Below are 12,552 nucleotides of genomic sequence, written 5' to 3'. Positions count from 1 at the left end.
TGAATATAACTTGAACTTGCTTGCATGTGACCTGCTTTTGTCGTTCATGTGGCTCATTTCCCTAGAATCGCTATCAACAATTCAACCCTTTCTCTTGGTGGAGTTACTCATTTGTAACATGCACATGTGCTGTTGCTAAGCGTGTGGTTTTGTAATTTTTTAAATGAAAGGGCAGGTGTAGAGCTTATAATAATAAAGGTACCGGCGGTGGCATAAGCGCGTGAGTAGTTACCTTACCCCTTTGTCCTTTTCACATATTATGTACCAACAATTCGGTAAAGTAGACGTTTGTTTTTGAACATCTGTTCATACGTAGCATGTTGTTATTGCTGTTGTTATGGCATGGAATCATTAAATGTACAAAAGATGGGCATAATTCTCTGTTCAGTGTATAAATAGGTATATAATATTAGAAATAAAGAAGAACCAGAGTGCAGTAGCTTCCGTCGATTTAAATAAAAATGTTTATTGGTAAAGCCAAAAATATCTGCAATTTATTTATTGTTTATAACTTTACTAGCGACCCGCCCCAGCTTCGCACGGGTGTAATGCTGATACTAAATATATTTTTGTTTTGTTTAGATTATTATCGAGGAGGGGAAATCTTAAATAGACAACCCCTGAACACATTAAATATACTACAGAATGTCTTTATATACAACATTCACAGCTTTTTTGTCATTAGACAATACAAACCGGCCTCCCGGCCGGTACCGCCGCAACCGCTATGTCCGTGCATTTTGAACCTGTAATATCTTCAAAAATATTGATTTAAATTAGATGCTGTAAAGGATCATATTGATCTATATTAAATGCACAATGTATTTAAGGTACTTAATTGGATAAGAATTAATGCCGTGTTGCTTAAAATCGCATCGTAAATAAGCCATTATTTCTCATAAAAAGTAAAGGATAAAAAATGGTTATTGTGGGTTATCCCTAAGAGATATACATATACCATCCCGGACTTTTTTGTAGATCTTTTTAAGATGTATAATACTTTAGTACATTATTTTGATCTATCTCGTAGGGTTCAGCCAGCGTTTGCAATCTTAGCGCAAAAAAATGTGTTTTACGACATCACATTGGAAACCTCTAAAATTATCAGTGTTTCTCTACTATATTATGCATGTATTATAGATATAAACCTTCCTCTTGAATCACTGTATCCACTAAAAAAAACCACATCAAAATCCGTTACGTAGATTTAAAGATCTAAGCATACATAGGGATAGACAGCGGGAAGCGACTTTGTTTTATACTATATAGTGATTCGTAACAAACCCTTTGTTTTTTTTCTATGCAAAACTCTGTTACTTTATGCGCTACATAACATTTAAATTTTTAAATTTCAATAAAAGCAGACGTGAAATTTAAAATCATTCAACTTAGTGAAGCAAGGTCCAGTGTAAAATTTGAAGAGGGGCTCTCTTTAACGTCTAAAGGGCCACTTCTAGTCGATAATGAGAATTTTTGTCTACTTCACTCTCCCGTTTTGTTCGTACTCATGTATCTGCCCGTTAGGAATTCAGTCAAATATATATCAAAGTTTACATTTCATTATTACTGAGCGGAAGCTTAGGCCATTGCTTATCATTAAGGAAAACACTGGTTTGATTCCGGGTTAGTTTTTTCTCTGGTTTTCTTGAATCACTTAGGCAAATGCTGGAACAGTAATACCTTATATTCCACACATAAACCTTCACTTCTTTTTGGCCTTCATTTCATTCACCTAATCCGTCTCGCCTTGACCACCCCCTACCCATTTCCAAGATTCCTAAAGGAAACAGGTTGATGAGGACTTTCCCCATTTCCTTTCGTCGTAGTTTAGGCTTCACCCCCTATAAATACCCCCTGTTTTTAGCTAGCTATCTTCCTGCTTAGAAAAGAAACTTCCCCCTAATATATGAAAATGCTACCGTAAAATTTCCCCATGGTCCCGATGACGTTGAAATCTCGTGTCCATCTGACCATCCTTAAATTACGTCACACAAATTTTATCCTGATTTAACCCTCACTCCTCGCTGCTAGTGTGACGTCACATATTTTTCAATTTTATATTGAGAAAATATTAAATTAAAACAGCAGTTTTAAATTTCTTTTTTTTATTGAAAATAATAATCTTCAATAAAAGCAACTTAAATATTTTAGATAATAGACAAAACAAAACACTCGTCGATTACTTAAACTGACATAAACCTTATAAATATAGATCGAATTAGTAATATTTTTAAGATTTTTCTCTACATAAAAATTTAGTGTTTTAATATTCTAAATTTCGATATGTGACGCCACAAAGCCTTTGACCCCTCTGCATCTTGTCACATAATGTCACATTTCGTTGACCTTCTCCCTCTTAACGTGTGACGTAATTTAAGGATGGCTCCTTAGAATGTACTGTCCGGAAGAAGCGAATTTATCCGTTTATTTTGACATATAACTACTCCACCATGTCAGAAAGAAGCGAATTTTATATATTTAGAAATGGAACGTATTTACTTTAATGTAATATTGAAAGTAGATACAATATAGGGTTAGTGAAGACGGTAAGCCATCTAACCAGATGTTTCCACCTTCTGTTTCCATAATTTTTTGTTGCCTTTTATTGAGCATCCGTCAGCAGAACTATCACATTCATCTTGATTTGCCGATATATGATCAAAACTGCAATTGCACATTTACTTCTTGCAAAACGAAATAACAATACCATTTTAACCTCCTCTATTATGACCAACCATACTACATATTGTTAGTGGAATGACTTCCACCCTACTGCAACATCATCTTCATCTTCCCATACCATGGCGAAGTAAATTTTCGGAATAGAGCACCAACTACCTAAATCTCTCTTGCGAAAATTGGATCAGCTTCTACTCTGGGATGATTATCGCCGGTCTCAATAGTAGGTACTCCTGGTACTCATAAACTTCGGTGTAAGGTTTACACGGATAACCCAACGTCGGTGCCGTTGATACTTGAGGATTCCCGAAAATAGAGTAGCCTTGGACTTCTTCGATACTTGTTCCTAACACGTTCTAAGAAGGAACCATAATAAAACATAATTCTCCCGAAACTTGATGATTTCGGAATCCTCCTTTTTTCCGTGAACTTTTTTTAATCCACTGCATTATCACTGAGTTGATTGCAGCCTTTATCCCTTTCACTTATGTAAAACATCATTAGACAGTACAACTGTTGGATTTTATATTTTACTTAAAATTACGGTATATAGGAAAGCAAAATAATGTACAATTAAAAAAAGTTTGTTTTTTTCAGAATGACAAGTGGTGCTCAACCTGGCTCACTGGTTCCACCTCGGACTAACTCCACTCTTGGTTTCCACCCAGGGTTGGGAATTCCCGATGGACCAAAAATCGAAACTTGTGCTCGTGTCGATACCCACTATGACCTCACAACTGCTGCCGTTTGCTCCGTTTACATTGCTTTTGGAATATTATACACTTTTTTTGGTGAGTACCTACTGTCGGAAATTATTTATATATAAACTATTGGACAATTCTGAACAGGATGACCGAGCGGCATGGCCTAGAGGTTTAGACCATTGCTTAGTATTCGGGAAGACGCCGGTTCGATTCCGGGTCTGTCTGCCTTGGTCCAAGTTTTTCTGTCGTTTCCTTGGATCACCTAGGCAAATGCTGAGGCAGTAATATTCCACAGACAATCTTTCATTCTCTTCTGTCTTCATTTCGTCCGTCTCATCTTTCTCACCCGAACCACCACCCACCCATTCCCATGATTCCTGAAAGCGTAGTCCAGAGGGACTGCCCGCCCACCAGCAATATTGGCTGGTGGGAATGAAACACCCAAAAGTTTTTTTTCTGAACAGGTATGACTAGTTACTCAAATTTTTAAAACATTAAACCCAGAAATAGAACAAATAAAATGAATAAATTTCGGTACCTACTATAACAGTTATTTTCGAAAGTTCGATTTCTTTTTAGAGAATTATACTCACAAAAAGTATTCATTCTGTTGTAAAGTACTATTATTTTATATATCCTATTTTGAATAGACTGCCAAATATTAGGTAAGTATTGTTAACCAAATCTTAGTTTAGCATTGGCTGTCCAGTCGTGGACTAAGGTTACTAACTAGGTTTGCCAAACCAGCCATTTGCCATGCTTGATCCAATATTGTTTGCCAATCTTGGGCCAGAATTGAAAAATCTTAGGTTAAGCTTGGTCCAACTTTCAGGTTGAGAGTTCCTACTAGTTGGAACCTGTAGATTCGATCAGTAGTCGGAATTCGTACTAATAGTTTCGGAATAAGTACGCCAAAAACGCAGTTCTTTCCTTCTGTATAAATTTCAGTAAGTTTTGTTTCATTTCAATAGGTACATCTTTTATTTCCTCATTGACAGTTTAATCGTTGCATAAAATTTTTCACTGAGAAGCTATTGACTTATGTACAATTCTTTTTACCAAGATATCAGAAATTCAAGTTAGTGCTGTTTTCTTACTTGAAGCAATCCCGTACAATCAATTGACCATGAGAATATGAAACGTGTTAGCTGACTGTAAATGCCTTAAAACTCAATAATTAATAACTAATTATTGAGTTAATACAGTCAGCCTGTTTGTAGTTATGATTGGCATTAGGAAGGAATAATGTAAACAGCACGAACTTGATTTCATAATACATATTTCGATGAAAACATAATTCTGTTTGAAAAGAAAAGAAAAGAATCGTAATTTATTAGAGCGTGTTTAGTTTTGTCAGTAAGATTCTTTGAAGACATAATTGAACTTGTAAGATATTCAATAGGCATTTATTTATTTTTGGTCAAATTATATCGAAATTCCGAGGCTATAGCGTAGGTATATGACGTATTTCGCAGGTCAGATTTCTATTTCATATGAAATTGCTTTGGATTTCGATAATGTTGAAGGGCTGTTATTTCTATATTTATGTTATCGGTGGACAAATTTCTTTTCATATAATATTTGGAAGAGAGCGCATGATTTGGTTATTTAATTGATAAAAACCACGAAATGAGTCATTTGTAAAAAGTATTTTTCTCGTTCTTCGATACAGTTTGTCCTGCGCCACTACGTGTCGACTCTTTTTGCCTGCCGTTTTACTACTATTTGTGCTTAAACACTTGCATATTATCTTTTTATCTTCACTTTATATGTATTTAATTACTGCTTAATATGTGTACTCAAGAGGTGTATATTTGGAGCGCGGCGCTGTACGGATGCGAAACATGGAGGGTGGGTGCGGCGGAAGAGAGATTATTACAAGTTACCTAATAAATTCTACTATTTTTACGACAAATTTAGTCATTTATAATCGAAAATTATAATTCTTGAGTTGTCATAAAAATTTAGTTTTTTCCGTGTCCATGAGGATACCGTGGATAGGGAAGGTTAGAAATGAAGAGGTATTAGAAAGAATAGGCGATATAGGGTGGTAGGACACCTCAGGCATGATTACTATCACAAAGAGTTTAGGGTGTGGGATGTTTTAGGGATATGCGAAGATTAGCTCAGGATAGGAAAGAGTGGAGGTACGTGTCTGACCAGTCTTAGGACTGACGACCTTATGATGATCATTATGTGTACTCAGAGATAATTTACTATAGAAACGTCAAAATTATTACGCCTATAAACCATTTTTTAATTGAAAATGATAATTCAAGTACACTGGTAAAAATCTGATGTTTTATTGATTAAAGTTGTCGTGCTACATGTATTAAACGAATTCGTAAGAATGACCTGGCCAATTGAATGATGCCCAGTTAACTCAACGTTGATAAAGACACCATTTTCATAAAATAATTGTCCGTAGTATAATGACATCACGTCATACTCAATAAATTTATGATGTTCTTTTGGCACGAATGTTTTTTGTCTGTTAAAGAGATTTTATTGTTCGTAATGGAACTTAATCGCATTGACCCGAGAATAATACTCCTTTTACTGTAGTCAGGGCTATCAGGAAAAATTATTTAATTCAGTCGTTTGTTACAATAATGAACACGTGTCTGGAACTGGACAAATTAGAAAATTGCATTGCTTACATGCAGATATGTGAGACCAACTAATTGAAGTTAAATAGTAATTTATTATAGTAAATGCAAATGTATTGTATAATAAGTACGCACACGTTCAAATTGATAGGACCTTTGTGTAACAATTTTACGTATTACAAAGAGGCTACATTCTTTATTGTTGGTTTATTATGGAATGCTTTTCCAATTTCACTCGTATGCGAGCATGTAACACAGAGTTGTTTAAATTGAACGTTCACCATTGGGATTTCGGAAACCGTAAGAAGAAAGTAAAATTGGAACCGAGTTACAAAGTTTTTCGGGTAGAGAAGCTAGTTATTTCATTTCTCTTGGGGAACTTCTGGACTAAAACTAGATTGAGGTTTTCATGTAATTTATTTTATGATATGATTATTTCTTGTAGAACGTATTGAGATGTTCAGTGTTGTTTTCTAAGGAATATTATTAACTTCAGCCGATACTTATAATGTAAAATTTAAAATTACAAGCATTAAACTTCACAGAATCCATGTTTTAAGACTCTTTGCTTAATGATGTACAAATATCTCTTACGTACTTTGATCAAATCGAGAATTTTTGCGATTTTTCTGTCTGCTAATGTATGTAAATTATTTACCCTAGAAAATTTCACTTCATAGCCGATATGATAAAAAATAGCATACGCTCCAAGAGAGAAAATAAACTTACGGTCTAAGATATTAAAAGTCAAACAAAAGTATTGGTATGTAAGGTATGTAAAACTATTAGTAATATCAAAATAGGAGACCATAAAGTACACAAAATCGTTGCTTTTCGATATTTACGCAACCAAAAATACAGGATGGAAAAAGTGCTAGGGTAGGGTTGCTTTTAACAAAAAGAAATAACTTTTCGGTTAATTTGAAAATTAAAAAATAGTTATGAAAGGTGTATGTTTAAAGCACGGCTCTGTATGGGTGTGAAACGTGGTCGGGTAGCCTTTCGACAAAGAAAAGATTAGAAGCCTTTGAGATCTGGTGCTATAGAAGGGTGTTAAAGATGCTGTGAATAGAAAAGTTGAAAAATGAAAAGGTATTAGAAAGAAAGTAGGGGAACAAAGGGCGTTATGGAAATCCATAAGAATTAGGCGAAAAAGGTTGGGAGGACACCTTCTCAGGCATGAAAGGTTAGTTGGAGGTATATTAACAGCAGAATCGTAAGTTAAGAGGAGTAGAGGTACACCTAGAATCGGTTACTATGTGCAAATAGGTGTTTTAGGAGCCACAGCTATATTCGAAGAGTATTGGGTTAAATGATATTTAAAACCTACAACGGCGTGAATAACTCTTGGTCCCTGTTGGGGTGTTTGAAATTTTAATTGTTCAGGTTCAATAAAAAAAGAGAATATACCTTTAAATTTAATTTCATACGTGTAGGCCAATAAAATTAGAGCCCTTTTATCCATACTATGTTTAGCAGGCTTGACACCCTGGACACTTTACATCGCTCACCTGTCGAGGCGTCTACTCTTCTGCCTGAGACTTCTGGGCCTCCCGTAGAATCAGTCTTCATCACTGGTTGCATGTCCAAGGGACAAAAACCTCTCCCAGTCGGATTGTTTGTATTCCAGGAGTGGTAACCCATCTCAGGTTCATGGGATCGTCACCTTCCCCTGATCCATAATATTCACGTCGATTAAGCTACCCTGGCTCCCTTTAATGAGTCTAACACGGACGAGAAAGACTTTTCTGGCACCAATAACTTGGCTATAAGTTCTGCGTAATTTAATTATAGCACAATTCCCACAACTTTAGAAACATCCCTCGTACTATAGACGTACATACATATAAATAACTTAACATGATGTGACTATTTTGACAGTGGCGCTATCAGTACTTTTGGATTTTATAACTGAAAGGTTTCTTAACTTTTCACATCTTCATGAATATCACTCGTAACCTTAAACAATATTTTAATCTAAAACGAGTAAAAAATGTATGAAAGACGTCGGCGTCGTGTTACTTGTTTCATGTAGAAGGACTAGAAAGTTCTTAAAGTTGATGAGTTTCGTGAATATTCGACAAGTACAGTATATGGACAGCCATCCATTTCATTATTTTTCGTGCTACCTTCAATGCTGTACATTGTAGAGGAACGACACACAGCGTCGCAACGCTCGCGGCGCATTGAATACGCTTGCTGATGGACGGCGCGGGTGCGGGTGTGGCCATACAGGGAATACATGAATTCCAGTGTCTCTGACAATTCGAAACCCAAAGGAATGGTAGCACATTTTGTGAAGAATGTGCGGGGCTCTTTTAAAGGGAGTTTTGTCAGGTAAACAGTGGTTGAGAAAAACATGCGAGTCTAGAGGAAGGAGTATCTTTATATTTTAAATGGGGGTACAAACTTCAATACTTTAATAATTGGTAGGTACCTTTTTCTGCAGCTTGACGTGAAGAGACTTATTTGTCAGCACAAAAGTATGTACTGGCTAAGAAGACTACATGGGCGGAATGGGTAGGTAGGTCGTTAGTGAGGGTACTCACTCGAGTCATCATGAATTAAGGAACTCATTATTAGTATAAATACCAAGTTTTATCGTAATTAGGTCAGTAGTCTTTGAACTATCCTCGACGAAACAAGTCAGTCGTGACAAATTGTGAAACATGGAAAAATCGAGTACCGCGTTGTTATAAAGTTTCTTACCAAAGGAAAATCAGTTCAAACTATACTGGAAGAGATGTCATCCGTTTCGGCGACTCTTGCCGTGGTAAAACCATGATTTACAAGTGGCATACTAAAGGCTGGGACTCAACTGAAGACGACCCACGGCCAGGCCGGCCGATCGAGGTGATCACTCCGGAAATCATTCAAAAAGTCGAAAAATTAATACTGGAAGATGCCCGACTTAAGAAGAAACAGCTCGCAGAAATGGTAGGAGTATCAGAAACAACCATTTTTAAAATTCTTCACGATCATCTTGGCATGACTAACTGCGTTTGGAATGTTCTCGCGCGTTTTTGGATCTCTGTAGTGAAGATAAAGATGGAGTATTGAGTGGAATTGTTACTGGGGACGAAACATGGGTTCATCATTATGATCCTGAGTCCAAACAGGACAATATGCAGTGGATCTAAAAAGGCACACCATTACCCAAGGAGTTTAAGGTGTCACAATCGGCTGGGAAAATCATGGCGACAGTCTTTTGGGACTCGGAAGGTATCCAGTTCAGTTGATCGACTATAAAGATAAAGGTGTTTCCATAACGGGAGAATACTATGCTTCAATCCTAGAGCGGTTAAAGGAAGCAGCCAAAGAAAAAAGAAAAGGAAAATTGACCAAAAGTGTCCTCCTTCTGTAAGACAAGGCGCCTAGTCACAAGAGCCGTGTTGCAATGGCTGCCCTGTAGAAGGTGGGTTGGAAATTTTGGCTCACCCACCCTGCAATCCTGACGTAGCTCCCAACGATTATTACCTATTTCAGAACTTGAAAAAAGTCTTCGTGGGTAGAAATTTTTAAACGACGAGGAAGTGAAAGATGTAATTTCGGCGTATTTTTCAGACAAAGACAACATATTTTTTTCGAAGGTATACGTAAGTTAATTGAAAAATCGGAAAAATGTATAAGGGCAACAGGTGAATATATTGAAAAGGAAAAATAAATTCATATTCATACTCAAAAAACAAGCATACTAACCCTCTTAATATCTGGTTAATACCCAAAAAAAAAGTTAAATAGGTAATTTAGAGGGATGAAATTCTAAATTGTTCTAGCAGCTTTTTGAAAGTTGTAAGAAATCGCCATTTTGTTTAAAAGCACGTCCTTGATTAAAATCCGTCCATTCGTCGAAATACTTTGAGGGTATAAAGAATTCCACCTACGTATCCAAATATGCGAGAAAATACTGCAGACTACGCCGGAAGGATCTCTTCACCCTCGTTTAGGAAGTTGTGGGGGTGGGAATGAAGACAGAAGAAAAGTAGATTATCCATGGAATATTGTTACAGCCCTCGTGTTTGCATAGATGATCTAAGGAAGCCATAAAAAGAATTTGAGTCAGTACGATCAGGCCCGGAATCAATCCTATATCTGAATGCTAAGCAAAGGTCTAAACATCTAAGCGTCTAGATCAGCAGTTCCCAATTCTTTTTTATTACGGGACCATTTCTGAACCACTCTTTTTTGACGGAACCCCATCTCGATAAAAAATTGTGTATATGTTGTTCAAATTGAATTTTGAATTCAAAATCTTTAATTCCAATATCCGGAGTGGTATCCAGTCTAGTTATGAATTTCTTTTTAGTGTAAGCGTAAACTGAAAAGCTCTTCTGTTATTTGAAGCCGAAATAAATAGAAAGAGGAACCGTGATAGTCTTCTCGACGACTGCAAGGTATTCATCCTTAAGTTTTATCCAAAGTCCATCAAATTTGAATCAGCTGATTCGAATTTTTGTTTTAAGGAGGATTAATTCTTAATATCGTTCAGGTTCTCATACTCCAACGTAGTTAACATTGATGATTTAGTTTGATTTGCGAATGGATTCTATACTCATAAACAGCTAACTTGTGACTGTGTGACTTCTTTTTGGAAAATATTCGTTCAAGGATTGTTTGAGTTTCAATAGATGTTCGTTTATGGTTAGATACAGAATGATTGCTTTTCGTAGAATTTGGTATACTTTACTAGGACAAGAAACGTCGTATCTCGTGGAATTCTTGTGACCCCTCCACGGAACACTAGAGTTCCGTGAAACACCATTTGGGAACCGCTGGCTCTAGATCATGCCGCTTGGTGCTAGGATACTCAGTGTGTATATTGGTGACTTTTTTCTATTTCTCTTCGCTCACTCAACTGATGATTAGAAAACGTCAGGTAGAAAAAGATAGGTAGTTTTGCAGAAATGTTTACAGATTTTATGAGCTTCGCTTGCTCCAACGAGTCTAGGCTAAACCACAAAATAGGTCTCGCATAGCAAGTTTAATTTCAAAACAGATACAAAGTACTTCAGTTTTTAATTTACTTCAAATTGCTCTTTAGACCCTATAGTTACGAATAAAGTGAAATATATAGGGGATTTCGATTAATTACAAAGAATATTCAAATGATACCCCTCGGAAAATAAATTACGCTAGAGTATCTACCATGGTAAACAGTGTAACAGCATGCTTTCACTAAGGTGCTAAGGGTGAACTCGCCTCATATTCAAAAACAAAGCATCAGGGGTTATCTCGCATAGTGCTCAAAACAAAATGTATGATATTGAAATATAGTCATAAAAACTCATAATAATTAATGTAAATGAATTGCAATTGATTAACCAAGTAAAATTGGTCACACAGTGAAGTAACTCGTTTTTAAGGTTTATTGTAATTATAAAAACTAACAATTTAATAAAACAGGTGAATAATATTATTGAGCTGACTTATATATTTTTCACCATCAATGACTTATGAAAGACTGGCTGTATAAAAGAGTTCTTGTTATTAGGAACCGTTTCTGTGGTTATTAAAAGGGTCGCTTGTTCTAGGCGTTATCACGCCGTTCATATAAACTATAAAGAAACTAGAGAATTCTGACAAAGGTAGTCTCATAAATTGTACCAGCTGAAGATGCTTCTTAATATTTTAGCCTTAATAGAAAAATTCGTTTTACTTCTTACAAACAGTAAAACGACCTAAACAGAGTTCACTATATGGCGAATATATGGTGTCAGCTCTTGATTCTAGAGTAGAACCTTAGAAATTTTGCGTTGTTATTTCCCGTGGGTGTGGAGTTAAAATACACCGTTTATAACAAGGTTTCGTTCTGCTCACGATCGATCACTACCTCCTGTAGGCTGGATGTGGATTTATCTCTCTTTCCGCTACTCCACATCAACTCGTTCCATCTCTTATTTACACATTGCACATATTACAAAGGAAATGCGTTATTAATTCGACGTCATTTTCAGCCGCCTGAAATTAACTGTAAATTGTGGACTTAATTGTTGTTTAAATGAGGTGTGATATTAGTAGCCCTCGGTTCGTTAATATTTTTAAGTTCTAACAACTACGTGTGCTACTTTTTATACAATTTTATTTGAAGTACATCTCGTGATTATTACGTAGGAAACATATGAACGATAGCAAAAATAAGAAAATTTCGCATTAAAAAGAAGGAGCTTGTGATTTTACTAATTACCGGACGTTTGACCAAACCAAGGACTAAGTTAATCTATTACGTATATCCCACAGAGCGTAAAGCTTGTTAAATACTTGTATTAAATTACCTATTACCGAATAATATTACATATAAAAGAAATTATGAGTGCTGTCTGCACAGGGCAAACCAATTACAAACAATTCCTTCAAACATAACTTTTCAAACAATTTTTGACGTGACAACGTCTTATAATTCGATGGAGCCCGGCTGCACGCACGAAAAAACATGACTCATGCGGCGTTACCTCGCTCTGAGGCGTTCCATTTAAGGCTTGAAGTGCAAGCGAGAGCGCGGAACGAGCGACAAAGAGGCACAATCGGCCTCCGCGTTCGGCAGCGTTCGACATCTGTCTCTC

At 36.2% G+C, this 12,552-nt stretch overlaps 1 protein-coding gene across 2 annotated transcripts in view; it reads left to right on the top strand.

The window, feature by feature from the left end:
- LOC108732859 (transmembrane protein 198) overlaps window positions 1–12,552 on the top strand; it is a 154,052-nt gene that overhangs the window by 103,241 nt on the left and 38,259 nt on the right. For both annotated transcript variants that reach the window (XM_025976982.1, XM_025976983.1), the window contains exon 3: window positions 3,277–3,470. In XM_025976982.1, coding sequence (XP_025832767.1) covers window positions 3,278–3,470 — 193 coding nt within the window. In that variant the 5' untranslated portion in view covers window position 3,277. The remainder of the gene's footprint in view (window positions 1–3,276; window positions 3,471–12,552) is intronic.

The sequence above is a fragment of the Agrilus planipennis genome, unplaced genomic scaffold (genome assembly GCF_000699045.2).
Source record: "Agrilus planipennis isolate EAB-ADULT unplaced genomic scaffold, Apla_2.0 scaffold31, whole genome shotgun sequence".
In the NCBI taxonomy this organism is placed as follows: domain Eukaryota; kingdom Metazoa; phylum Arthropoda; class Insecta; order Coleoptera; family Buprestidae; genus Agrilus; species Agrilus planipennis.
Note: the sequence above shows the minus strand (reverse complement) of the source record. Positions and strands in the feature narration are given on the sequence as shown.